Here is a 26,413-nt window from a genome sequence, read left to right as displayed (position 1 = left end):
ATGTAAACACCCTATAACCAACAGCACCTACCCCATCACATGGGAGAGCAGGAGAGAACAGCAGGAGGAAAGGAAAGGAGAGGAGAGGAGAAAGGAAGGAGATGGAACCAGCAGCAGGCCTGTGACCTTTATCTCCTTCTCCCTAGCACACATGTGCCCAAGGATGCCAGGCTGGGGACCCTCTGACCCATGGGTGGACAGCAAGCCCTGGACCAGCTCCTTTCCCCAGTAGCCACAGCACACTGGGATGCTCACTGAGTTTTGTTTTCCTGAATCTCAGCCTGTTTTGCTGGACATCAAGAAGAGCCACCCAGCACTGTCCCCTTGCCTTTTCACCACAGATCTGCAAGAACCCAACCACTGGTAACCAAGAGACAAAGCTAAAAGAAGCACCTGCTAAGTGCCTCCAGGGATTTCACGGGTGTTCCTCAGAAAGAGCCATCAGGGCACGAGAACTACTCGCTTCCATGGGTCCACTGTGATTAAAGATAAATGCATCATCCTCTAATTAAATCACCTAATCAGGGCCTCGGTGTGGTTCGATCCAGTGCCTCTTGCTGGCCCAGCCCCGGGGCTGTGGGAGAAGCTCTGCGGGTCGTGATGGGAAAGGCAAAGAGGTGCTTGCCCCACCTCTGCTGCTCCATGTTTCTTCTGATGATTAATCGCTCCTCCTGGTAAAATATTTATGCCTTATTTCCAACGTGTCTGCCCTCAGCTGCCAGATATTGATTCTTGCCATCTTTTCTCTGCTCAATTAACAAGCTTTTGGCTACCATGTATTTTCTCCTCTGCGAGAGAATTTAGACGCTTTTGCCAAGCCCTCCTCTTTCCTCTTTGATTTGATTTATGAGTGGACTAACTGGATGGCCTCTACTCTCCAGCTGTAAGACCCTTTCTGCAGCCCCTTTGTCCTCAGACTCCACATCTCCTCTGCTGAGATGGAGAGGTTGGATTTGGCTACCATAAACCCAAATTTTATTCTGACCAGAAATGCAAATTACTGCTATTTTCCCTTTTTCCTGAGCCAAATTTCACATTATCCTGAAAATTTTCAATTCTCCAGTGCAGAAATGTGGACATACAGGCAGCCACCCCCCAAACTGCTGCCTAGTGAACCCCTGTGCTGCCTCTCCCAGCATCTGCAAGCAGCTCCAGCTGAAAATTTACCATCCAGATTAGGGACAGGAAACCATGAACAGCCACAGTTATTATTTTTGGGTGTAGAAGATTTCCATGTTCCATTCTGCTCCAGTTAGGATGCCTTTCACTCCTCTGGTTTACCTCCGGATTTATACAAACCATTAACACTCAGCTGCTCGGGGTCACATCCAGGTTTTTCCAGAAATCATTTTCATCTCCTTTCTTCCAGATTAGTGATAAAAACACCAAGTGCATGTTACCAGCTAGCAGTGCCCAGCAGTGATAATCTCCCTGATAACTGCCTTGGATATAGATCACGTTTATTTAATACCAGCTTTCTTGACACGGTGTAATGTCAGCTCTAAATACTGGACTGGATTGACTTCTTTAATACGGGCAAGTGCAGATTTTTACAAGAATATCACCTCCCATAACTCAAATGCTTCTCAGAAGTGTATTACAGCCAGAGAATCACCTCTCATGTTGGAGACTGAAATAATTTCTGCTTGCCAGGAGTTATTTTCCATATAGCCACGTTGGATGGCAGGAATTTATTCCTGGTGCTGAAGTCTTTAATCAATTCAAGCCCAAGCCAGGTTTCTCCCTCTTCTCCCCGGGGGGATGCTATCAAGCCAATCAACCTGTAGCTACCAGGTCATCTTATTCCCTTTTGGGAAGAGCAACAACACTATTAAAACACTTTTTAATCATCTGGAATTTCCCCGAGGCTCATCCCGGCGCACAGATGGGTGGTGAGATTTCAGCTATAACCATCCCAGAGCAGGAACCAGAAAAGCTGTTTCCTCAGATCTTTGTTTGGAAAAATTGTCTTTTTTTTTTTTTACTCCTTTTTTTTTAAATTTTTTTTTTTTTTTTTTGATGGAAACCGCTGGAGTGGCAGCCTCGGACTAACGGCACCGACCGCAGCCTGGATGCTGCAAGTGGAGGGAGAGGCCGCCCGGGCGCTGCAATGTGGAACAAATTAGAACTCGGAGAGCAAAGGAAATGAGAACGCCCTGGACGCGGCGGCTTTGACGTGCGCTCCTCGGCTCCAAATCCTGCCCCTCTGCTCCAGACCCTGCCCCTCTGCAGATCCCGTCCCCACAGCCCAGGCTGCCGGGGCAAAGCCCGAACCCCTCCGCTCTGAGCCGCGGACCCCGCTCCCTCCCTTTCGGCATCAAGTCTCCGCTCCCGAGCCCGGCCTTTCCTTGTGTGAGTTTTATCCATCTAATCTAGGGGCAGATCGGAGGCTGATGATGTCCATGGCTGCCTCAGTGCAGTCTTTAGCCGGATCAGGGAGGGTAAACTCCTTACCATGTTATTCTTAGCAGCAGGCACCCTGCCGCAGCCTGGACCCCGCGGCCCCGGGACTGCTCAGACAGGATGGAAAGGCAGTCCCGGTCCCGCAAACACGAACAGCTTGTCCCTAGGGCAGCTGTCGCTCCACAAACATTGTCACAGTTTGGGACCTGATTCCACAAGGACAACAGGAGTCCTTTCAGCAGGTTCTCTTTTACTGCTTTTTCTCCCCCCTATAATTATTTTTCAGGGTCTTTTGAGCCACCAACGTGCACCAGCTCTCCTTGGTAATGCACCAAGGTAAATGCCAGCCCTCTGCCCGGGCAGCTCTATTCACACACACACCCCAGAAACACTGCACAAAGAGCATTTGCTTTCTGCTGCCTCCCGAGCTCCAGAACCTCTGTAGGCTGCCTAATTATAAGATCTTAGCAATATTTTTTTTTTCCAGCGATAATTAACTGGTCCTGGAGAGAGCTGAAAATAAGCACTTTCCAAGCAAGTAGCAAACTCCCCTGGGTTTTTTCTGCTAAAGTTACAACTCAGCATGAAACTGCTCCAGCCTCACAGGGACACAGATCATCTCCGCACCTCCCTGCCACGGCCTGGGATGCCACCACAGTCGCAGGCAGCTGAATACAGGTGAAATGGCGGGTGTGGGATAGCAGTGGGATCCCAAGGGGCATGCAACGGGGAGAAGGATCCCAAGGGGTATGGAATGGGGAGAGAGATCCCAGGGTGTGTGCAAGGGGGAGAAGAAGCCCAAGTGGCATGCGACTGGGAGAAGGCTACCAAGGAGCGTGCAGTGGGGAGAGGGATCCTAAGGGGTATGGAATGGGGACAAGGATTCCAAGGAGCGTTCAACAGGGAGAAGGAGCCCAAGGGGTATGGAAGAGAGAGGATTCCATGGGGCACGCGATGGAGAGCAGGATCCCAAGGGATGCGCAATGAAACACGGGCCCCCAGGGACTGGCAATGCGGGGAAGGCTCCCCGTGTGCCCGGCCACGGGACAGGGACCCCCGGGCGCTGCGGTTCCCGGCAGAGCCCTCCCGCCGGCCGTGCCCGCTGCGGCTCCGCGGGCAGCGCGGGTCTCCCACGGCAACCGGACAAGCCCCGACCGCCGCGCTCCTCCCGCCTCCGCTTCCCAGGGGACGAGAAACAAAACGCTCCCGCCCGACCCAGCGAGGGTGTGCGGGGACGCAACAGCGGGGATCTGCCCCCCAGGAAAGGGGGGTCCCCGGGGTAAGGTCTGCCTTCGCCCCTCCCCCGCGCCCCCCGGCCCCGGTACTCACCGTCGGAGCGGGGCTGGCTCGGCGCGACCCCGGCGGCGGCAGCGCCCGGAGCCGCCGGGGCTGCGCGGGGACCTCGGGCCGGTCCCGTCCCGCCGGGGCGGAGCGACAGCGGCACCGGCGCCTCCCCGCGGCCGCCACCAGCACCGCCCCGCCGGGACCGCCACCGGGCAGAGAAGGGTCGGGATGTGGGAAGGGGGTTTTGCCCCACTCTGCCCCCCTCTCTGAGACCCCACCTGGGTCTTCAGCACAGAAAGGCGTGGAGCTGTTGGAGTGAGGCTGCGAAGATGCTCCAAGAGTTGGAGTACCTCTCCTATGGAGCCAGGCTGGGAGAGCTGGAGGTGATCGGGATGGAGAAGAGAAGGCTACAGGGAGATCTTAGAGCCCCTTCCAGGGCCTAAAGGGACTCCAAGAGAGCTGGAGAGGGACTTTGGGCATGGAGTGACAGGACAAGGGGGAATGGATTCCCACTGACAGAGGACAGGGTTAGATGGGATACTGGGAATAAAGTCTTGCCTGTGAGGGTGGTGAGGCCCTGGAAGAGGTTGCCCAGGGAAGCTGTGGTTGCCCCATCCCTGGAAAGGTTCCAGGCTGGGTTGGAAGCAGCTTTGATCAACTTGGTCTAGTAGAAGGTGTCCTTGCCCATGGCAGGGGGTTGGAAAAAGATGAGCTTTAAGGTTTCTTGGAACCCAAGACTTTCTAGGATTCTATGAAAATGCCAGGAGCAAGCCAGGCAGGGCTGTGCAGGCGCAGGCTGGCTTTGGCCAAACAGGTTTTATCAAAGCTCCAGAGCTGACCCTGGAGACTGCAGAGGCTGCACACAGGCCTGCACACTCCTGAAAGGAGTAAGGGATGGATTGTGACTGGGTAGTTGTTCAAGTTGAGACAGTCAGTGATGCTCTGCTTCCCTTGGTGAAAACATCTCCTTTCAGTGAAGGGCTGTTTCCCTGCCCAGGGGTGCTGGGGCGCTCTGGGTGGGAAAGTGATTCTGCCACCCAGACACCCTCTGGGAATGACAGCACCAGAGCAAAGCAAAGTCAAGAGGCCTCCCAGTCCAGCCCAATTGCCAGCAGCAAAGAAATGATGGGCGAGGTGGAAGTTGTGGGTCAGGTTTTGGGTGAGTTCAGCTGCCCTGGAAGCAGGGAACCCTCCCTGGCTTTCTGGGAAAGCCGCTGAGCATGGTAGCCTGGGGGGAACTCAGCCCTGTGTAATTATGGCAGAGAGGGCAGACAATGGATGTGCAGAGGGCAGGCCAGGCAGCGACAGCACGGGGGCAAATTCTCCCCTCCAAGAAGAGCCAGTGCCCACGGGAGAGGCCGGTGGGAGCTGCTGGGTGCTGGTGGGGTTCCCCTGTGGGGTCAGCAGCAAGCTGTCCTTACCCTCTGCCCAATCTGCCACAGGTTTTCCACTCCTCCGTGGCTCTGGCATCCTTCATCCCCCTGCAGTGCCAGCCCTGGGGCTCCACGCCTCGGCTTCTGACTCAGCCATGGAGGAGGGAAAATGGCAGGGCTGGAGCAGGCGTGGAGGGCTCTGTGCTGAAGCCACCGTGGTGAGATGCTGATGAGCCTTTCAGCCAGCACTTCTGGCCACATGGGCACTGTCAGCAAACTCATTTCTTTCTTTCTTTATTTGTTCAGCAGCTGGCAATGCCATCCCTGCATCAAGGTGAGTCAGTGCTCAGCATCCCAGCACCCTGCAGTTGGTTGAGCAGCTCCTCTCCTCACCAGGGACCAATGCCGTGTGGGTTGAGTCAGATAGAAAAAAAGGTTTATTTCCAGATGCTGCAGGGGAAGTAATTTTGATTTAACAAGCAGGCAAGAGTGAGGTATCTTGAGTTTTTATTTCGATCCTACTCCACAGGAAACAATATCCACTAGCATTATCTTCCTTACGTTTGTTTGTATTTGACCCAATACTGTGTTAAATATAAAATACTGATTGAACAAGGATGGATGGTGAAAAACATGAGATGCTAAAAAATCCCTCGAGCCCTCCTCCACAAACATCCTGAATGTTATGAGTCATTTAAAATTAGTATAAAATAGGAGGACAATCCGATTACTTGCTCTGTGTCCCCCACCCTGCTTTGCAAGGGGAGGATTTAGGAGCAAGAGAAGAGGGGGAGCCTCTCAATTACAGAGAAGCCCATTCAGCAAATCCGGGCTGAAGGCAGGGTGGCGATGTTCCCAACAGAGCCCAGCCATCCATTCCTGCCCGGGCATCTGTACTGCCCTGGATTTTCCGCAGGAGACTGAGATGAAACAGCCTCAGAAAGGTCCTTCTGGCACCTCCCTGTGCCTCAGGAGCCCTTGGGACAGATTTAGGGCCAAAAGACCACAATGGCAAAACAGTTTCCGAGATAAATCCCCTGGGATGAAGCCTACGGACAAAACAGGGTGGTGGTCCCTGGGCATCCTCAGCTCCTGCCAGGTGACATTGGCCTGTGGCTGGGACTGCTGTTTGCATGGTCTGACCCCAGGGTGGTTCCCCATGGGATTTAGTGACAGAGGGGAAGGAGAACCAGGCACACTGAGCCGAGGTTGTCACTGTGCCCCACAGTGGCCCTGGAAACTCAGTCCCCCAGACTCAGTGAAAATTGAAGCAGGTGTTTGTGAAGCACTGGCTGCCCTCCAAGTGCTTCACAGGGTCCTCACATGAGCCCTGTGAGGTAGGTCATTGTTTTCGCCCCCATCTTTCAGAGGGGGAAACTGAGGCACGGAGAAGGGTAATGACTTGCCAGACAGAAAATATGGCATCTCCCATTCCAGGACCTCTGTATCCTGCTATTCCCACCCCAGATAGTTACTCACAGCCCATCCTTCTCCACCCCTCCATCTGCAGCAGGTGACAGGGCCAGAGCTGGGCAGAGGCAGCAGCACGGTCTGGGCTCACACCAGCTTGTTCATCCCCATCCCTAAGACCACCCATCACCACAAGGGCAGTCCCAGCCCAAAGGTTGCTTTGGGGTGCCCTGGGCACAGATCCCCAGCAGCCCCACACCAGGCTGAGGTGCCGGGTACAGCTCCCAGAGCCTTTTACAGGAACCTTCTGCCTATGGAAGTGAAAACCCACTGGATATTTTTGCCAGCCTGGTGACCACAGCCACCACGTCAGGAGGGTGAGTATCCAGATGCTTCCTCTTTGGTAATTTTCTGCAAAATGGCCCTGGAGACCCAGTCCCAGGATGCCACAGGCTGGGGAGCCCCAAGCTCTGCGGGAGGTGGAGCAGAGCTGGGGACTCAGCTCCCTGGAATGCTGCTGGAGGAACGGGAGGTGTGGGATGGTGGCCGTAAACCTCCTTCACTTGCCACATCGTGCCAGAGGCTGCAGCTGTGATTAATCAAAGGCCAAAAAGAGGTGATGGGCAATCGATGCCTTCGGGGGCTGATGGGGAAGGTGCAGGCAGAGCCCAGCACCACCACACCCTCCTGGCTCCAGCAGCTCTGCCAGGGTGTTTGGGGAGCAGGACCAGGTGTGGTTTTCCTGTTCTGCTTCTCCCAACAGCTGGATGGATGTTCCATGTCTCATTATCCTGGGTTAGCACTGTGTGGCCATGGTCAGGCATTTAAAAACTGAACCTCACTGGGATCTCTCCATCACAGCCCACATCCAAGCTTCGTGTGGATGCATTCCTGCCCTGCAGCAATCCGTGGAATGACAGAAATCTTTCCAAAAGAGGAATAAAATCTGATGAGCAATAGGCTCATCAGCAAAATGGGAGCAGAGAAGGCAGGTAGCCCCGTGATCCCAGTCCACGGAGGTTCACTTCCCTCCCTCGAGGAGAAAGGGAATCCCCTGAAGTGGATGGGCTGACCCCAGTCAGGGAGATGCCAGGAGCTGGATCCCAGCTCTGCTCCCTGCTGAAGGCACACGTGCAGCAGAGCCTGGGAGCAGGGCTGTGCTTCAGGCTGCCACTGGCATCGAGGCTGGAGAGGAAAACAAGTGCTCCAGGGAGAAAATGTCCATAGGGGATCCCAGTGCCCATCTAGGGCGGATGTACTGATTTGTGCACTTAATATTGGCTTAGATAAAGGGTTTCCCAGTGCTCGGGCACTGGGATGCCCTGGAAGAGATTCAAGTTTCAATCTCTTGTAAGGCTTGTTGAGTGTGGACCATCCCCTCAAGGACTTGGAATGGAGCAGTTAATGCTGACATGACTTAGGACCATTTAGGAGCTGAGTCCAGATGGTGCAAGGGTGTCACCACATCCCTCTCCACCACTGGGCCTCTCCCCTCATCCTGACTCCTCCAGTCCCCTCAGTGGCACACACTAAGGACACCAGTAGCCAATCCCAGGGTGTCATAGCCAGGGGCATGTGGGGCCAAGGTTCCCAGTCCCGTGAGATGCTCAAAACCAGGTGAGTGAGCAAAGATCCCAGCAAGTGGTCACTCCCCTATCACCCACAGCCCAGTCAGTCACTGTGTTCCGAAACCTTTGCCTAAAAAAAAACCAGTTTCCAAGGTTAAAAAAGAAAAATATTTAAAATCAACCTCCAGGCTCTCCTGTCTGCACAGGAAGGGCACCAACAGCTGCTGTCCATGGGGCCAGGGGGTGGTTTGGGACGAGCCCACGGTGCAGGCTGTGTCCCCGCTGCCCTCTGTGTCCCCATGTGCCAGATGGCACAAACAATGTCTTTAAGGCTTCTACCGGGACGTTTTGGTGTCCAGCGCTCCGGGCCGGTAGAGGTACCTCCAGATGGCATAGTAGTGGATGCCAGCTCCGATGGCCACGAAGAGGTGCCAGATGGCGTGGGCGAAGGGGACACGGCCGTCGCTTTTGAAGAACACCATGCCCAGGCAGTAGAAGAAGCCACCGGCCACCAGCTCCGGGAGGCCATCCCTGTTGGGCTGGGAGCAGGAGGGGCTCAGTGAGGCCAAGGGGCGTCTGCCCTCTCCCCACCACCCCATTAAGACCAGAAGTGTTGTCCAGCTGCAGCTCCAGACTTCTCTGCCTTCTGCTACCCCCTCCTCTCCAGCAAGACAGCAGGGACCCAGCGGCTCTGGGAGAATTGGAACTAGATGATGTTTAAGGTCCCTTCCAAACCAGATCATTCTACGATTCTGTGATGCCACAATTTCAACACAACAGAGCCCAGGCAGGGGGAGCCTGGGGGAGATGCATGTGGTGCCTGCTGGGCACCCAAAGCACCTGCAATAATACCAAGCTGAGCCACATCATACTGGGGATGGCTTTATCCATCAGACAGCCTGGAGACTGCACCAACCCACCGGAGACAAACTGTTCCGGCTTTTCAAATCCCTCCTGGGATTTGTCCCTCATTCTGAGTCCAAGTGCTTCCCAGCAGGGGCTTACCATGGAGAGGATGACCAAGGCAGGGAAGAAGCCCATGATAACGTAGCACACCAGCTCCACCAGCTTGTACCTGCGACAGAGAGAGGCAGCTTGGAGCAGGCGCAGAGGGAGGCTGAGTTTTACGCTTGTAATTTCCACAGCCATGCTATAGGGAAAGGGGTGGCGGTGCCATCCCAGCAGGTCCCTTGTCCTCACGTGTGGACTGGCTTGGGACCAGGCGCTTGGGACTTCGGGGAGACGTCTGGGGCCTTTGGCTTTTTGTTTGGTGCCACCACGTGGAGGCAGCAGCTCACGGCAGCACGGCCCGCGCCGCGTCCCCGGTCCCGCACACGCACCCGCTCGGCGCCGGGCGCGGGCACTCACCGCTCATGGAAGAAGAAAACGTAGACGGTCCCGATGGACGCCATGATCCAGATGATCCAGCGCATGTGGGAGGCCCAGGGACCCAGCTCCCTCAGGTTCAACCTGCAAGATACGGGTCTGTGGTGAGGCGGGTCTAGGGCAGCACCCGGGACTGGGCTCACCCCCTCACCTCCATGGCTGTCCCACCAAAGGGTCTTCCCAGCTTGTAACTTCAACTTCAAGAGGTTGAAGTCTACAGGATGTGAAGGTTTTGTGGAAAGGGGTAAGGTACAGCCTTGAGAAGGGGCAAAGCCAGAGAGGGAAACCCTATTTACTGGAACCAGGCTGATTTATTTCCCCTTCAGTGGGGCCAGGTGAAGGCCTCCAGCCACCAGCGACTCACCACGGAGCGTAGGACGCGGCGATGAAGAAGTAGATCACCATCCTGTCAAACATGTGCAGGCAGTGCTCCACAGTCCTGCAGGACAGACAGATGGGTCAAGCACTGGGGGTATCGGTATCTGGACCCTCTCCCCTTCCCGAGCCCTGAGCAAGCAGGGATGATACCTGAGATGCCTCTTCTTCCAGGAGATGGTGTGGAAGATGGTGGAGACAATGAAGAGGCTGGACAAGCCAAAGCCATAGATCCAGGCTGAGATGGTTTCCCACTGGTCATCAGAGAGGATGTAGAGGATGGAGCTGCCAAGGATGCTGGGCAGGATCCAGAACTGGAAGGGGAAGCAAACCTCCTGTTGACTCTCTGCATTTCCATTGAGCAGCTACAATAGAGTCTCCACTTTTCCTTTTAGATGTCTCTTTAGCTTCTGGTCAAAGCTACCACCCGTAAGGGGCAGGCAGGGTCCCTCCCTGCGTGGTACAACTCCAAAATAGTTTGTCCAGAAGGTAGGGAGGAGGAGGAAGGCACAAGGAGGATGGCTGCCTCTGAGTCATCTCCCAGGACTCGGGGTGGGAACTGTCAGTTCCCAAAAGAAACCCTGATGGGGGGAGAGGTTCCTCCCACTGCTGCACAGGCAGCCCCATGGGCACCTGTCACAGTTCCTGCTGTCAAACAATCCCTTTTCAGGGAGCTTTGAAAATGCTCCTGCCTCACCAAGCCACAGCCAGATTCCCCAGGGACATGTGGCCACAGTGGTTGAGAGCAAGGGGGATGCACATCAGCTTCCCAGGGCAGAAGGAAGGAGAGCATCCCAGTCCCCAGGAGCTCATGGGGAACATCTGCCTCATCACAGCCCTCAGACTCTGAGTGACTGCTCCAGGGCTGAACACAGACATTTTTAGGTGTCCTTTGCTGTTCCTCAGTGGATCCCCAGAGAGATGAGCACCATCCTCCCTCACCCAGGGACAGGGACTCACAGCGTGGGTGGCACAGTTGGCCGCGTGCTCGTACTCCGTGGGCTGGTACCTGCAGTTGGACGGGACACGGTGATTCATGAACCTGCAGCAAGAAGCAGGGAGAGAAACACGCTCAGAGGATGGGGATGGAGCAAAACCCTTCTGGAGGGGTCTGCACAGGGCCACCCCCAGCCTGCAGCCCCACCTGAGCTCAGCTTTGCTCCAGCTGCCCTGCAGAAGTGACCCAAGAGCACAGCATGTCCATCTGGCTGTCCCCAAGTGCCAGGTCCCCAGGTCTTGGCCATGGCTCAGGATGAAGCAGCTCCTGGGAACTGCTGTTGCTTGGAAAGTAGAAGGCAGGAGCCAACTCTGCCTGTTGCTGTGGGCAGACATGGGAAGAGCCCCAGCAGTGAAGAGGGAACACAGGGTAGTGGGCAGACCTGCAGGTCCCCAACCCATCCAGGGGTGACACCCTCATGTCACAGCAGCGTGCCCAGCTCCAACAAGGGTATCCCTGTGATGTCTTTGGTTCCTGGGTACCACCTGCATCTACCCCCTACCCCCAGGGCTGCATGTCCCAGCACAGATTGCTGTGTGGGGGAACCCTGCTGCCCTCCCTTGCAAACCTGCATCTTTATTTCTGTTTCTCTTAGTCTTAGGAAGCATCAGCTTGCTCTTGGCATTCACAGGAATGTATTGATTTCCCCTGCTGGATCAACACACAGTGATAAAAAATAGTGTCACTCCATTGTGGGTATGTAACAGCAAATTAAATGCGCATCCGTGATAACAGGTCGGAGCAAAGCCTCGTTCACCACCCTCTTCTGGCAGGAGACAGCCGTGGAGGCTTAGCAAAGGGAATGAGAAACAGGAAAATGGAGAGGCTTCCTTCCCTGGTCCTGAGAATCAGGGTTTCAAAGATTTTTCCTGCTGTGGCTCAGGTCAGGAATGGCCGAGCCGAGCAGGCGCCGGCGGGACTGCCCTGCAGGACCTGGGCTAATTGCTTTGTGACCCTGTTTGCCCCCAGCTCCAGCACCATCTGTGGCATTTCACAGCTGAGTTGTGCCCAGCAAAGGGGCTCAGGGGCTGGCAAGACATTGCTGCTGGGCAGGGTGATGCCTCAATCCGGGATGCTTGGAAAGGCAAGAAAAGTCCCCTCCCCGTGTCCCCAAGCCACCCACACCTGTGTGGACTCCTCTGCCACCTCTCGCCTGCTTGGCCCCACTCACTGCTACCTGTTAAAACTCAGCCAGGATGGATTAGATAGCTCAAATGACAAGGATTGGTGTGGGGGGAATCGTGTGGCCACAGCACGGAGAGGGGCCACCCAGCAGGTGACAGTGACAACCCACACAGGGACCCTGTCCCCAGCTCCGGCCCTCCTGCCAGACCCTGGCACTGTGGGAAGAGATTCATGGTCCTCATCACCAAAAAATGTCTGGAATTAAAAGGGAAAATGGAGGGGCCAAGCTCCCCCTGCTCTGCAAACCAAGGACTTGTGCGGGGTAAATCGGGGCTCAGCAGGGCCAGGAAGCAGCTGGGCATCCCTGGGGACATGGCTGTGCCCAGAGTGCTATCACCTGCACCCCAGGGACACCAGGGATGCCCTCCCCATCCCACCACTCCAGCCACGAGGCCTGGCAGGGCTGCCTGTGCTGGAGCCATGTCCCCCTGGCAGGAGGACGTTACTGTCCCCAGCGTTGCCAGGAGACTGTCCCCAGCTCCCCTTCACTGTCTGCTTCCCTTATTTTCCCTTTTAATAATAAGAGGAAGGGGGGGGAAGGAGGGGAGGCCAGACGTCCACATGACGTCACAGTTGCTGAGGAAACACGTTCAAGGCCTTTTCCTTGAATTTATTGATTTTAACAAAGCCTGCTCCATCTCCTCTCTGCTCTGATGGAGCAGTAACATGGAGCCAATTCCACAGCCCCCTCCCCAGAGCTGGGAGGCACCAAGACCCTTTGGGAAGGTGTCCCTGGGTTGCAGATATCCTCCCTAGCTCTGGTATAGGGATAGAGAGGCCAGGAAGGACCACCCAAGCCATCCCCATGGAATGAGTTTGAAGAGCATCTGTGTTCCTGGAGCCCAAAGCCGTGCTGGTGTGGGGCACCATAAGCACCTTCTTTCCCCAGAGGGACAATAGCCTTGAGGAGGAGCCTTTTTTTTTTACCTGGGGAGAGAGCACTCTTGTTTTCCTGCCCTGCTTTCTAGTAAGCATCATCCTGTGGATGGTGGGAAATGGAGCATCATGGATGTGGGACCTGGCTGCGCAGTGCTGGGCCAGCCTGGGAACAGCAGGGCTCTCCTGGGACCAGCATTGCATTTTGGGGCTAATTTGGCACATTTCTGTGGTCCTCTATGCTGTGTAGAAATGGGAGCAGCTGGTGTTTGCATATCTCCTAGCAAGGCAGATAAGTTCCTGGCTGCACCTTATTTCCCAGGGGTGCAGAGGCCATTTCCTCCCCTACTCTCCTGGGATTTCATGGACCAGCTCACGTCATCCGTGTGCACGCTGGGACGGATGCAGGGCAGGGCACAGGGAGCCCTGCAGCATTCTCAGCCTGCAGACAGCTGCCATGCCGGTGTGCAGAACCAGCCTCAAACCACAGCTCCAACCTGGACAGACAGACAGATACACTTGGAAAGAGCACTTGTGATTGTTGGGTCTGAGAAGCCACAGGCAGGTGTTCACACCACCACTGGGTGCTCCAGTGCAGTTCAGCAGGTGCTTCAGGATGGCGAAGTCCAAAAGACACAGAGAAGTTCAAAGACTCCTGCCCAGCAGGAGCACAAGCATGTTCATTTCCAGGGATGGTGTGTGGGAAGCAGGGAACTGAAGGGTTCCCGGGCACCTTTTCCTGCCGGTGCTGTTCCTGGCAGACTCCCTACAGTTGGCTGTATGAAGGGGGGGGCTGCTGAGGGTCTGAGCAGGGGTTATGAACAGCAGCCCCAGGGTTTTTGCCTGCCCTGGTTGTGCCTGCTTTCCCCTGGCCTCTTTCCCAGGGAGGGAGCCTGAAAAGGGCCAGTACAGCAGGCTCTGGCCAGGGAAACAAAGAGCCCCTTGTCCCTGGGTGCCGGGGCAAAGTGCAGAGCTGGCTTCCCAGGCCTGTTCCTTTCTCCTGCTCTTTCTCCCACTCTGTTGGGTTGGGGTGTTTTTTTTTATAGCTTTAGGGGTTTTTACAGAGTTTTTAAAAGGCTTTTATCCAATAACAAAATTCCAGCCTCAAAAATCGTGCAGATCTGCCTGTCTTTTGCTTTGCCAGGATGGGAAGAAGAAGGTAAGAAAGGGATTAAGTTAAATTATTCCTCAGGAGGGCTCACAAGGGACCATCTGAGCTCTCCTGAGGACACCATGAGAACCTGAATCAGTCACTCCACGGTCACCACACACTCACTCAAGCAGAGCCATGGGACACTTTGCAGGAAAGCTGTCCCCTGCACACGTGAACAGCCCTGAAGGAGACCCAAGCCAGACTGCAATTTGGGACAGATGGGGTTTAGCCCTGACTTTGACACGACTCCTTGGTTGGCCTCTGCCACATCTCTTCATGTTCCTCTCATGCCCTTTCCCCCCTCTCCAAGTGAGGATAATAATTCTGACATGCTTTAGGTGAGCCAGTGGGTGCATAATGTGAGGAGGGGGTAAAATCACCACTAAAATGTGGATGGGGAGGTGTGAGCTGGGTTCCTGCCCTTGGAAAGAGCTGGTCCAACACCTGCCCTCCCCAGCCCTGCCATAAATCAGGCTGTGCATGTGTCTGTGTGTCTGTGCACTGTGGGCTGGGTGCCACGGGGACAAAGGAGCAGTCAGCAAGTCCAAGGTTATCCCAGGTGATACAAATCTCCCCAGAGCAGCTCACATCTACAGGTTTCACCTGCAAATGGCTTATAAAAGGGCTGAGCTTACTCAGGAGCTGGCCTAAAGCCTGTGGAGATGGATTTGCTGTGCATCTACCCTCCTGCCCAAGGAGCTGGGGCTTTTCCAAGCTGTGTTCTCTGCTGGGCAGCTCTTGGGGTCTGGCTGCAAAAGAAGATTTCTCCTTCCTCTTGTGACTTGATGTCACAGCTGCTTTTAAAGTAAAAGAGGAAGGACTGAGGAAGGATTTGCTGGATGTCAACCAGCAGTGGCAGCAAGCCTTGCTGGTGCTGTCGCTTGGTAGAACAAGTGTTGTGATGCCTGAGGTGTCAGTGATGGAACAGATGTGTCCCTGTAGGGTAGACTGGCCTCTGACTCTTCAATGCATGGCCTGGGTTTGCTCTGATAGCCCCGAGGCTGCACACCCAGCACAGATGTCAGGGCTTGGTCCTGGGGCTCGTGCTCACGTGGGAGCTGCTGTGGTGGCATCCCCGTAAGCTGGGGCTTGGCAAGTGCCCTGCCTCTGATCCGGAATCTGGTAATGCTCCAGCTGCATCCCTGGTAAGAGGCTTCAATCCCTTGAGCTCCTCTGTGGTTTGTAATTAGCTCAGTCCTGGGCAGTTGTGCGTGCTGGCATGGAGCCTGCTTGCTGCTTGTGTATGGGACACAATCACAGGCTTCAGGAGACGCAGCAGGACCACGACGAAACACCCATGGCCCACCTTGAGCCCAGGAGATCCCCCAGACTTTACTGCTTTATCCAGCCCAGGAGCACTTGCGAAATCCTGCTTTTCCTTCCTACCCATTGACGTGGGAGCGTTTGCCTCTGGGAAGCAGAAACGCCAAGGCCGATGCTGCCCAGCACTGCCATCTGCAGAGCCACCCACGTGGGCATGTGCACGGCTGCGTGGCACCCGCTGGGAGCTGAAATCCCCCTTCCATGCCCATCCCTCAGCACCTGCGCGCTCCCACGCAGGCACATGGCGCTCCTGCTTTGCAAAGCTGAGCTGTGCCTGCTGGAAGCCTGTGGAGCAGCTCCTGGGGCCAGGGGAGGTGGGGCAGCTGGGGCAGGCCTGTCTATGGGCCCCTCCTGTGACTCCAGCCCATCCCATGGGAGAGGGGCAGGAGGGCTGATGGAGCAGGACAACTCAATGTTTTCTTTTGTAACGCTTCCTAGCACAAGGAGCCAGCAGCTTGGGTAGGGAGCAGGAAATGGAAGGCTTTTTATCTAAACCAGCATTTCCCTACCTTTCTCTACCATGGGTAAATTCGTGGATCACCAGATTTCTGGAGTAACCCACCCAAATTCCCCTGGTGCAAGCCTTGCTTCCACAAGGTGAGTCAAAACGAGCAGCAGATCCAATTGTCATCCATCACCCCATTACGGCCATCCCGGTTTTGCTCACTCCCAGTACTCTGACGTGTACCAGCACCCTGGGCTGGCTGTGGACCATCCCCTGGCACTACACAACCTGCATGCCCTGAGAAATGCTGAGCAAGTGCTGCTGCTGACTTAGAGATGCTCCCAGGCAGGGACCGTGTGCTCAGCCAGGTCCATGTTGTACCTGGCTCTGAGCCCTGGGCACAGATGTCCCCTGAGAAGGGACAGAGGAGGCAACCCCTGACACATCCTGCTGCCTCAGAGGGTGCAGGAGGGCATGTGCTGCTCTTCCCCTGAACATACCAAGGGCATACACCCTTCGGTTCTTGCTCCTCACCCTAGCAGGGACAAGCACGGGAGGCTCCAAGCCAGGCTGGATGCAGGCATTGACAATTTCTGCACCCACAAGAGCCCATATACACCCAGTAGGACTTGGTTGGTGGTGGAAACTCAGCAGCAATTCCCAGCAGGGTCCTAGCTGTCCATATTCCCATCCTGTGGGTAGGGATATTTATTTTTCTCCCCAGCTCTCTATGTAGATGGTGTCTCTAACTCTTCCAAGGCAATTCATGACCCTGCAACCACAGCAGAGCTGTTTGTTTATTCACAACAGATGGGATTGGTGAGTGTTTCCCAAATTACTTTCTGAGCTGGGACTTCTTGTTTCATTTGGTACTCATGAGACATCCAACAACAGCTGATTAGTCACAAAATGACTCTGATGTCCCAGGTGTTTTGTGAACGTTGGAAGGACTGTTTCCAGAACTGCAAATCCTCTATTATTCATTAATTTCTTGTTTGGAAAGTCATTGTGCATGTTCCTAGCTGCCTTGCCTTGAGCAAGAAGTTAGTGGGATAAATCCTGAGCTGGCTCTGCCTGTTTAATTGCAACAGCCCAAGGTGGGCAGGACTGAGCATGACCACTGGATCCTGTGCCTGCTGGCAGAAGATTTGGATAGTTTGAGGGCTGGAGCTTTCCCAGCCTCTAACCCTGGCTGTGACTGTGAAATACATTGGCAGGTGACCGTGTCCCAGGTTCATAAAATCTCCCAACAGCGTGGCCTGAGAGACGCAGCCAGGCTCTCATGTGGGATTCCTGGATGCCGCTCAAGTACAAATAATTTCTGTAAATTATTCAGCAAATGCCTCTGGACAGCGAAGGCACAGAAGGAAGATCATGTATTTCACCAGCCAAGCATGCAGATAGTAAGATTTCCATTAGTATTACTTACAACAGAGAGCAGGGCTGTGTCTAATGCTGCTGTGCCAGCCAGTGCTGCTCAGCACAGAGAGGAGGCAACTCCTTGCCCTGACCTCATGATCTCTTTCTGCATAAAATCCTTTCCTCAGCAGCAAACCTGGACTTCAAATTCAAACAGGAGCACAGAGTTGACTCCAAATTCTCCTGAAGGTCAGCACTGCTTGGCTCAACTCACTGTATCTGACTCACCCACCAGGAATATGACACCTGTGGTATCGTGTTATCATGAGAGGTTGCAGTGTTGTCACAGAGAGCCCATCAGGCTCTGGATTCTCACTGCATGAAAATGTTGAGTTTCTGTCACACCTGGAGAGACCTGACACCTGTGTTTGGCCATGTCTCAGACCCAGCCCTGAGCATCCATCCCCTGGCAGCAGAATCTCTGGGGACACAACCAGCCTCCTTGTGCAAATGCAGCCAGGCACCCCTCGGGAGCGAAGGACTGGAATGAGTTGTGCTCTTTTCCCTTCCTTTCTTTGGGAGTTGTAGTTGGTTGGCATGACTTTGTCTCGCTGTGGAGCTGGGGGTGTGGGAAGGGAGGAGGAGGGGAGGGGAGCCCAGGACCCGTCCTGGCAGAGCCCCATTTCTCATAGTCACTGACCTGCCGTGCTGGGCAGTGGCTTGAATTTCCCATGGGTTGCTGGCTGCTACCTCGTGAAGCTGGCCACAGCAAACTGTGCCAAAGAATCACATCAGGCTGATATCCAACACCAGCTGAAGGAGGGGGAAGATCATGTGCTTCCCAGGCAGCCAAGAGACCATCCTTCCCCCAAAAGCACAAGGCATGGGGCTTGGTTTGCCCACTTAGGCACATCTCCAGTGTGGTGGTCCCCACCTGAGCCTGTCCTGCTGGGTGCCCCAACCCTTGCAGAGGAGGGAATGGGGTAGTTTGAGTGGACATCCCATCAACAATGATGCTCCAAGGGCTTGTTGCCTTCCAAATACCTGGCTCCAGTTAAGCACCCTGAGCATCTAAACCTACATGAAATGACTCTACTGGTGCCATTTTAAGAGGTTACCTGAGTCAACCTGGCCCCACAGAGCAACCACCATGGAATTGGTTGGTAACATTGGCTGATCCTGGTTTTCAGGCACTTTGGGAGCCTCTCCATCTCTTGGAGCAGTGCCTTTTGCATCAAGGGGGTCTGTCTTTTCAGGTGGGACAGGCAGGTCTTGATGGGGCCGGTGCTTGCAAGGTGAGCAGCCCCTGCCTCTCAAGGAGCTTCAGGCTGTGGTATCAACACTGAAAGCATTTTCCTTCTCACTGCTTCATCCCACATGGGCTGTGGGGGAAGCAGAGCTCTTGGAAAGCATCTTGGAGTGTGTGGGAGCAGGCGAGGGCTGCTCATATTTTCATGGCAAAGCAACGGGGAACCAGTCTTCCCAATGTGGTGGCTCTGTCCTGGCATTGCTTTCCTTTTGCTGGGAGTCTGAGCACCCCAACATTTCCTGCTCCTCCTATTCCTGCTGGTTTTTCTCTCCCTGTCTTGGCCAGAGATGCTGGAGTAGCTGAAGAATGTCTCTTTGCTCAATAATTACAGGTGCAGGGAGAAACAAGGAAGGTCTTCCCAGATGCCTTTCCCCAAATTCAGAGGATTTGGGTTTGAGCAAGTGTGGAGTTCAGACCTCCATCCCTTCATGCTGGTGAGGAGGTGGCAGTGCCTGCATTGCAGGCACAGGGGGGTGAGGACAAGCCTGGACCATGCACCTACAGAGACCCCCACAGAGCCCCCTGCTCCTGGGCTGAGACATTATTGTGGATTTTCCCAGTTGCTCCTCTTTGTGTTGCTCCACGCAGGGCAAGCCAAGCAAACACAGTAAGATTTAGAGCCTTTTACATGGATAAATCAAAGGAGCTGCTATCCGTTTGTGAGGATGATTCAGTGCCCTGCAGCTCCCAGCAAGCCCCTCTCCACTGCTGCTCCAGAGATGCTGAAGCTGGCTGGATACAGCAGCTCCCTGATTAATCAGGTTTCCTTCCAATTACAGCTCTGGATGGCCAAAGTCTGGGAAGCATTCAGTGTTCCCACAGGAAGATACTCAGCCCCGTGACAGCTACATAGGCAGGAAGGACCAGACCATGTTTGAGTTTAAACTGGGCCAAAATGGGGTCAAAACTGGTGGTGAGGTGCAAGGAGGGTTTGGTTACCAGGTCAATGTAACCTGACCAATGAGTCCAGTGGTAAAGATGCAGCTTGGTCTGATCTGTTGGTCTGGGAGGGACCCAGCACCATTTTGGTGATCTGGGAGGAAGAGTGGAGGGGGAGTAGGGGGATAACCCTCTGGTGGTTGGACAAAGCAGGAAGAATCACATCTGCCTGCACTTTGTGCTGTGCTGGTGTCGTGGCTGAGCTTGGCCTGTCGGGCAGGAGATGGATATTGCTTGTCAAGCGTGCAGGTTGTGAGTGACAGGGAAAGCCTTGCAGCAACTGTGCTTTGAAACTCCATTTCCCCACGGTGTCAGTGATGGAAGAGCCTCCTGGACCCCACAGCAGAGCAGAAACAACTGCGTTCCTAATTTATAACCACGGCGAGCTCAAATGGCACTGCCTTGCACCCTGTTCCCACCACGGTGACAGCCCCTGCCTTTGCTTTCTTCCCCTCTGCCCCAGCTCTAACACTACATCTCCAAAGCCCAGCCAGGAGGGATTTGGAGACAGCCTGGTTCCCCTTCAGCCCTGAGTTTTCTCCTGGCAGTTCACAGAACGTTCCCACATTGATCACTGCTTTTCATCTCTTTGTTCTCACACAACAGGTCTTTCATCACCACACTGTGTTTTATTTATTCCTTTTGGTGGGTGTATCAATGGCCAAGTTCCTCCTTTCTTGGTCCTTGCTCAAAATTAGATAAAATGACATGAAAAATGAACCCTGTTCCAGGCTTTTCCAGCACAAGGAAAACTTGGATATTTTTCGTTTTTTCAAGGAACACCACAAGCAAGGCCACATTCTCTGAAATGATGTTGCAAGATGGAACCTTAGAATTGTTAAGATCGAGTCCAACCATTAGCCCAGCACGGCCATGTTCACCCCTAAACCATGTCCCCAGGTGCCACATCCCCACATGTTTTTGAAAACTTCCAGGGATGGTGATTCAACCACTTCCCTGGGCAGCCTGTTCCAATGCCTGACTACAGTTTTAATCTAAACTTCCTCTGGTGCAGCTTGAATCCATTTTGTCTTATCCCATCCCTTGTTCCCTGGCAGCAGAGCCTGACCCACACCTGGCTGCACCCTCCTGTCAGGGAGTTGTGGTCAGTGAGAAGGTCCCCTCTGAGCCTCCTTTTCTCCAGGCTGAGTCCCCCATGGCTCCCTCAGCTGCTCCTTCTCAGACTTGTGCTCCATTATCCTTCTCTGGACCTGCTCCAGCACCTCAACATCTTTCCCATAGTGAAAAGTGAACACAGGACTTGAGGTGCTTCTGCTGCCTTGAAGGACACATGCCACCATGAGTCCCCTGGCTTCTGCTCACCCTAATTCCCACCTCAGAGCTCAGCTGAAAGAGCACCCCTGGCACAAAGGAAGAAGCAGCTTTAGGGTTTCTTTTGGGATATGCCGCAGCAGAGGATTTCCAAGGAGAGCAGAGTTGGTGTGCGTGGAGTGCGGGGGGAACGGGGATTATCCCACTGTTATTTTTAAGCACTAGGCTAAGAGGATCTCTGTGATGATACAGGAAGCCCTGGGTTAGCATCACGTGCTGGTGACTCTCTTGGGGTGAAAGCCAAGGGAGCACCCATCTCCTGCTGCTCCCCATCCAGCCCTGGCACACAGTGAGAGCTGGAGGATTCCCTGTGGATCTGACCCTTCCCATTCCCCACAGCCCTTGCCCTGCAGGTGGGCACCATCCCTGCAAGGCTATCTGTAAAGCCTCATCCCATTTAACGAGTTGTCTCCAGAACTGAGCACAACAAGGCTGGAGCACACTGATTCAGGATAAATCAAGTAACAGGTTGGCAGATGGGCTCTGCTGGGGGAGACTGATGTCAGTGGAGCAGCCCCTGATCTGCTGCCCAGCTCCCAGAGAGCCTCTGCACCCCTGCCATGGGCTAAAGGTATGGTTTGCCTCACGCTTTGGGGGGTACAGAGCTTTGCTCAGCTTCATTTCCCCCAGCTCTGTCCTTTGCATGCCAGCTGGGGGGGGGAGGGGGGGGAGTCTTGAATTCTCCATTTTCACAAGGTTTTGTACCAGGCACATTGTGCAGACCTGCTGGGTGCCTCCTGCCTCGCCCCCAGACAAATGTTATCAGGAGGCAGATACAGCATCAAAACTGTCTTTGACCAAGTGGCCACGTTTCAGGCAGGTTTTGGAGATGCAAGCACGGATTTTCCCCATGGGACACCTGGAGGGAAAGGAGCCGATGGCTGGAGGGGGTAGGAGGATGGTCTCCTGTCCTTACCCAGCCCAGACAAACATCCCTCAGGGATCATCCTGCCTGGAGCAGGAAAGAAACACTGTCACCACTTCTTTTCACACAAGTTTTTCTCTGGTATCTGCCCCTAACAGGACCACTGGGAGTCTGGAAGTGGCAGCACAGAGCTGAGTACCCCCAGCAGCTGTGCCAGCCCGCGGGACCCTCCACAGGCAGGAAAACCTCCCCACCACAGTCCCAGGGAGCTGGGAGCAAAGCGTGTCCTCGGTGCAAAGCTGAGCACCCCCAGCACCTCCCCGGTCCCCATGTGGCTGTGCAGCACCCGGTGCCATCTGACTCATCCCGGCCACCCGGGGAGCAGAGGGCTGCAGACGTTGTCCCCATGCCACCTGCCAGCTCCCTCCTAAAGGCCACATCTGATCCCGCAGAAGCGCGTGTGGCCAAGTGCCCTCTGACTTGTGCTCAGCAATCCTCAGGTTTCCCCCTGCACAGGTAACACCGTGAGGTTTCCTGCTACACCTGAGCTTTTAAAACAAGTCCCGGCTCCTGCTGGAAAAATCCCTGGGGATTTCATTGAGGGAGAGAAGGATCCACCACCGTTGCATCCCATGGGAACCCTGTTGAGCCTGCAGGTCCGGGCTGGGAGAGCCACCTCGAGGGGCTTTCACTTGGGTGCAGCGGGACCTTGGACCACACTGGTGCTTCCATGGGGGGTTCGGAGCCAGCGCTGGGGTCTCTTCCCTCGGGAAGGCAGGATCCTGCTTCCCCGGCAGCGCGGAGAGCCGCGGCGAAGTTAGACCCAGCGAAAGGCAGCGAAGGCTCCCAAGGATGCTGAGAATCCTTTAAGGATGCAGAAAAGCAGGTAGCCAAAAGCCCAGCCCGCACTTGCCCTGTGCTTTGAGGCACTCAGCAGCTTTTGAAGATCCTTTCGGGCTCCATCCCAGCGGAGCCGAGCCCGGGGAGGGGTTGGGGCTGTCCGGGGGCTCCGCGAGCACCGGAGGTCGGGGACCGGCGCACCGACGGATTTACCTGGCGTAGCGCGTCTTCTGGAAATCCAGGAGCCGGGACACGAACATCGCGGCGGTGCCATGGGGGTCCCGGGGGGCGGCGGCTGCTCAGCCCCGGGGCGGGGGGAAAGTGCCGCCCGGGGGAACGGCACCAACTGGGCGAGCTCCGGCGAGCGAGGAGGAGAAGGGGCGGCCGGTCCAGCCCAGCCCAGCCCAGCCCGGCCCGGCCCGGCCCCGGCCCCCTCCCGCTCCCTCGGTTGCTCGGGAGAAGCGACACGGGGAAAACAAAGGCGACCTCCGGGAGGGGGGAGCCAGCCCCGCTGCCGCCCTCAGATGTGCAACGAGGAGGAGGAAAAAAAGGAAAGGGGGGTGCTGGGGGGGGAATCCCTTCTAACTCTTCCCGGCGCCAACAACCTGCGCGATCTCCCTCCGCCCCCCGGCAGCTTTAAGCACAGCTAAAAATATCCCCCACCCTCCCCGCTGCCACCCCCGAGGGATCAAATAGCAGCAGATTTGAATTGAAAATGTGATTAAAGCATCGGGGAGGAGGGGGAGCGGCGAGTGCCGGCAGCCGGCCCGCACCCCGGTACCCACCTGCTCCCCCCGGCCCCGCTGTCTACGACCGGGTCCACCCGAGGGTCCCCGGGGCATCTCTGCCCGCCCCGGGGCAGCGAAATCCCCAAGGAGCTCGTTTGTTTCGCTTTACTTTTATTTATTTGGCTTTGATCATTTTTTTTCTCATTATTTTCCAGAGGCCCCAGCAGGGGTGGGTGGCTCTGCCTCAGCCCCATCGCTGCGTGGTGGGGACACAACTCCAGCATCCCACCATCCCTCCCTGCTCAGGAGAAGGGGGGATAAAGAAGCATGACAGCAAGGCAAGGACTAAGGACCCCACAATTAACTCATCTCCATCCTAAAACCTTCACCCCTCCCTCCACTACATCACCCAAGGAGGATCCTACAGGAGGTGACATCCCGAGGTATATCTGAGGTTGGGCAGCTCAGAGAGGGGATACAAAAGGTGATGGGGGCTTGTCTGGGGGCAGATGGGTGTCATCCTTGCCCTCGCTGTGCCAGGGACTGCAGGCACTCTCAGGCCAGCAGCTAAGGGACAAGAAAGGAGAGGTCAGCAACAACTGGAGGAGCAGAGTCTTGGTCACCCCGACACAACCTCTCCTTGCTGAAGCTGTGGTAATGCTGAAGGTGGAACAGCTGAGGACATTTTGCCAAGAAGGGTTGTACTCATATGGCCATTTCCACGGGAGATCAAGCACACATAGATCTTCGAAAAGCCAAAACAGACAAAAAGGAATAAATCCTTTTAAGTCTAGGCATGAATTAATCCTGGCACCCTCTGCAACCCCTTCCAAAAGCAGCTCAGTCAGGGGATGCAAAAGGTGCAGCTGCATTGTGGGGTGTCCCCAAGGCACACAAGAAGCACCCCAGGAGCCAGCAGCAGGTTCAGCCTTCCTGCACAACTCCCATTGTGAATGGAAGACACCAGTGGGGACCAGACTGGTGACAGCAGAATCCAGGAGGTGTGGGGGCAACAAAATAAACCCCATCTTTAGCAGGATATCTGGGACAGCCAAGCCCTGGCTGAGAGTGGCAGGTCCAAGCTGAGATGCAGAGTGAGATCATCTCCAAAAACCTCTCCCACGCTCTGCCACTTAACCGGGAAGATATTTTTCAAATTCCTTCCCCAGATGATGAGCTTTGGCAGAGGCTATGTCATGATTCCTGTGCCCTGCTGTACCTGTTCTCTGGCCCTGAAGAGGGGAGGAAGAGGAAAAGATGATAAATCACATTTAACAGAAGAACCCCCATCCCCAAAGCCCCCAGCCAAGGGTGCTGGCAAGGGACACCTGAAGCAAACCATCCATCCCAAAATAGATCCGTCTCAGAGGGCAAAAGGCAAATTGAATGAAAAATAAGTTACTATTTTTGAAGCCTGAATCCAGTTGTTATGGCAACCAAAGCCTCGAGCATCATGCTGGGGAATGGCTCCAGCCCCAGCAATGCCTCCAAACCTGGCAGATGGAGAATCACAGGCAGCCAGGGGCTGCTCCAAGGTGGGGTGTGGAGATGTCCACGCTCACACCACCTGTACCCCACTGGGATGTGTCCCCTCCCTGCACGGCAGCCCTCCTCATGTACTCTGCCCACCAGCCCAGCTTGCTTTTCTTCCCTCTCCCACCCCTGGTGCTCTCCTCACCTTGCAAAGATCTGAGTAATTGTAAGGGCATTAAGGAGAAATTCCAGTATTCTGGGATACCCTGAATGCAGCCGGGTTTTTTTAATGTCACCAAAACATGGGGGGCTTGCAGAGTTTTCCTTTAGATGAGGAATGGATCATGAAGCCCAGGGATGTTTTCTTCCTTCGTTCTGATCTCTTCTCACTGGTGACCAGTGACAGGACCCGAGGGAGCAGCTGGAGCTGTGTCAGGGGAAGTTTAGCTTGGATATTAGGAAAAAGTTCTTCCCCCAGAGGGTGGTCAGGCACTGAACAGACTTCCCAGGGAATGGGCACAGCCCCAAGGCTGCCAGAGCTCCAGGAGCGTTTGGACAACACCCTCAGGCACAGGGTGGGATTGTTGGTGCAGGGCCAGGAGTTGGGCTCTGTGATCCTTGTGTGTCTGTTCCATCTCAGGATATTCTCTGCAGGATTCCCACAGCTGGAGACACCTCTGTGCACTGCCCCCAGTGAAGGATTCCAGGGGCACCCCAGCAGCGAACAGTGTGAATATCCACACCTTTGCAATGATGGCAGTGTTTGGCTCTCCTGGCAGCACATGCTGTGATCCCATTTCCTCAGGGAGAGACGTTTCCCTGCACATGAAACTGCCAGAGCCAACAGGTAAGAAAAGAGATAATTTGAGATTAAAATCTGCCATCAGCAGGGAAAGTCTCCCCAGGAGAAAAGAAGCTTTGGATGGGTGGAAAGAGCTACAGGATCTATGGATGTGTTGGCAGCAGGTGTAGTGGAGGCAGAGGAGAATGTGGGGGGCAGTGTGGGGGACAGGACTGGCTCTGGTGGCCATGGCAGGGTGGGCACAGGGCAGCAGGGAGCTGGGGAATGGCCACTTGTGTTGAAGCCATTTGGAGGGGTCTCCTTGCCAGCAGCTGGAGGTTCCTTTTACCTCACAGGCTGGTGAGGTGGAGGCTCCATCACTTCACACTGCCCCGTGAGCATCACTCATGAACCTTCTGGAGCCAGCTGGGCCCACAGGCAAAAACCCAACACCTGGTGGCTCGTTTTTGTGAGATTTACCCTTTTTCGTACTAATCCCTTGATTTTGATCCCATTTCCAGACATCCCTTGTTCAGCTCCCTTTTTCTTTTTTTCCCTGCAATTTGTGTTATCTCCTGACAAGTTGTTCCCTGAGTCAGGGCTCCCCTTGGTCTGGAATTCACAGAATGGGTCAGGTTGGAAGGGAACACAGTGGGGCATCTGGTCCAAACTTCCTGTTCAAGCAGGGTCATCCCAGAGCACACGGCACAGGAGTGTGTCCAGACGGGTCTGGAATATCTCCAGCAAGGGATACTCCACAGCCTCTCTGGGCAATCTGTTTCTGCAATCTGGGGACCCCACAGGAGCCCTCGAATGGCCAGAACAGTTGAGAGCTCCCTGGAAGAGACTGTGCCAGGAGCAGTCATAGAATCACAGAATGTGAAGGGGTTGGAATGGACCCTAAAGTTCGTCTAGTCCCAACCCCCTGCCATGGGCAGGGACATCGTCCACTAGAACAGGATGCTCAATTCAGCCTGGCTTTGGACATGGCCAGGGCTGGCGCCTCTGC

General features: G+C 55.0%; 1 protein-coding gene across 1 annotated transcript; it reads right to left on the bottom strand.

The window, feature by feature from the left end:
* Positions 1–7,687: 7,687 nt before the first annotated feature.
* Positions 7,688–22,683, bottom strand: MMD2 (monocyte to macrophage differentiation associated 2). Its single transcript, XM_069029806.1, has 7 exons — positions 22,636–22,683; positions 10,760–10,841; positions 9,953–10,113; positions 9,789–9,863; positions 9,407–9,508; positions 9,044–9,113; positions 7,688–8,577 (listed from the first exon to the last, which is right to left on the bottom strand). Exons 1-7 carry the CDS (start codon positions 22,680–22,682, stop codon positions 8,374–8,376), a joined length of 741 nt encoding a protein of 246 aa, XP_068885907.1. The 5' UTR covers position 22,683; the 3' UTR covers positions 7,688–8,373.
* Positions 22,684–26,413: the final 3,730 nt, after the last annotated feature.

The sequence above is a fragment of the Aphelocoma coerulescens genome, chromosome 14 (genome assembly GCF_041296385.1).
Source record: "Aphelocoma coerulescens isolate FSJ_1873_10779 chromosome 14, UR_Acoe_1.0, whole genome shotgun sequence".
Lineage (NCBI taxonomy): Eukaryota > Metazoa > Chordata > Aves > Passeriformes > Corvidae > Aphelocoma > Aphelocoma coerulescens.
Note: the sequence above shows the minus strand (reverse complement) of the source record. Positions and strands in the feature narration are given on the sequence as shown.

What these genes read in the sequence shown, in the direction of transcription:
- MMD2 (XM_069029806.1), bottom strand. Translation starts at nt 22,682, where the DNA reads ATGTTCGTGTCCCGGCTCCTGGATTTCCAGAAGACGCGCTACGCCAG. An exon ending in CCAACTGTGCCACCCACGCT is followed by an intron (nt 10,114 to 10,759) that starts GTGAGTCCCTGT and finishes TTCCCCTTCCAG; the next exon opens with TTCTGGATCCTGCCCAGCAT. An exon ending in GTTTTCTTCTTCCATGAGCG is followed by an intron (nt 9,114 to 9,406) that starts GTGAGTGCCCGC and finishes TCTCTGTCGCAG; the next exon opens with GTACAAGCTGGTGGAGCTGG.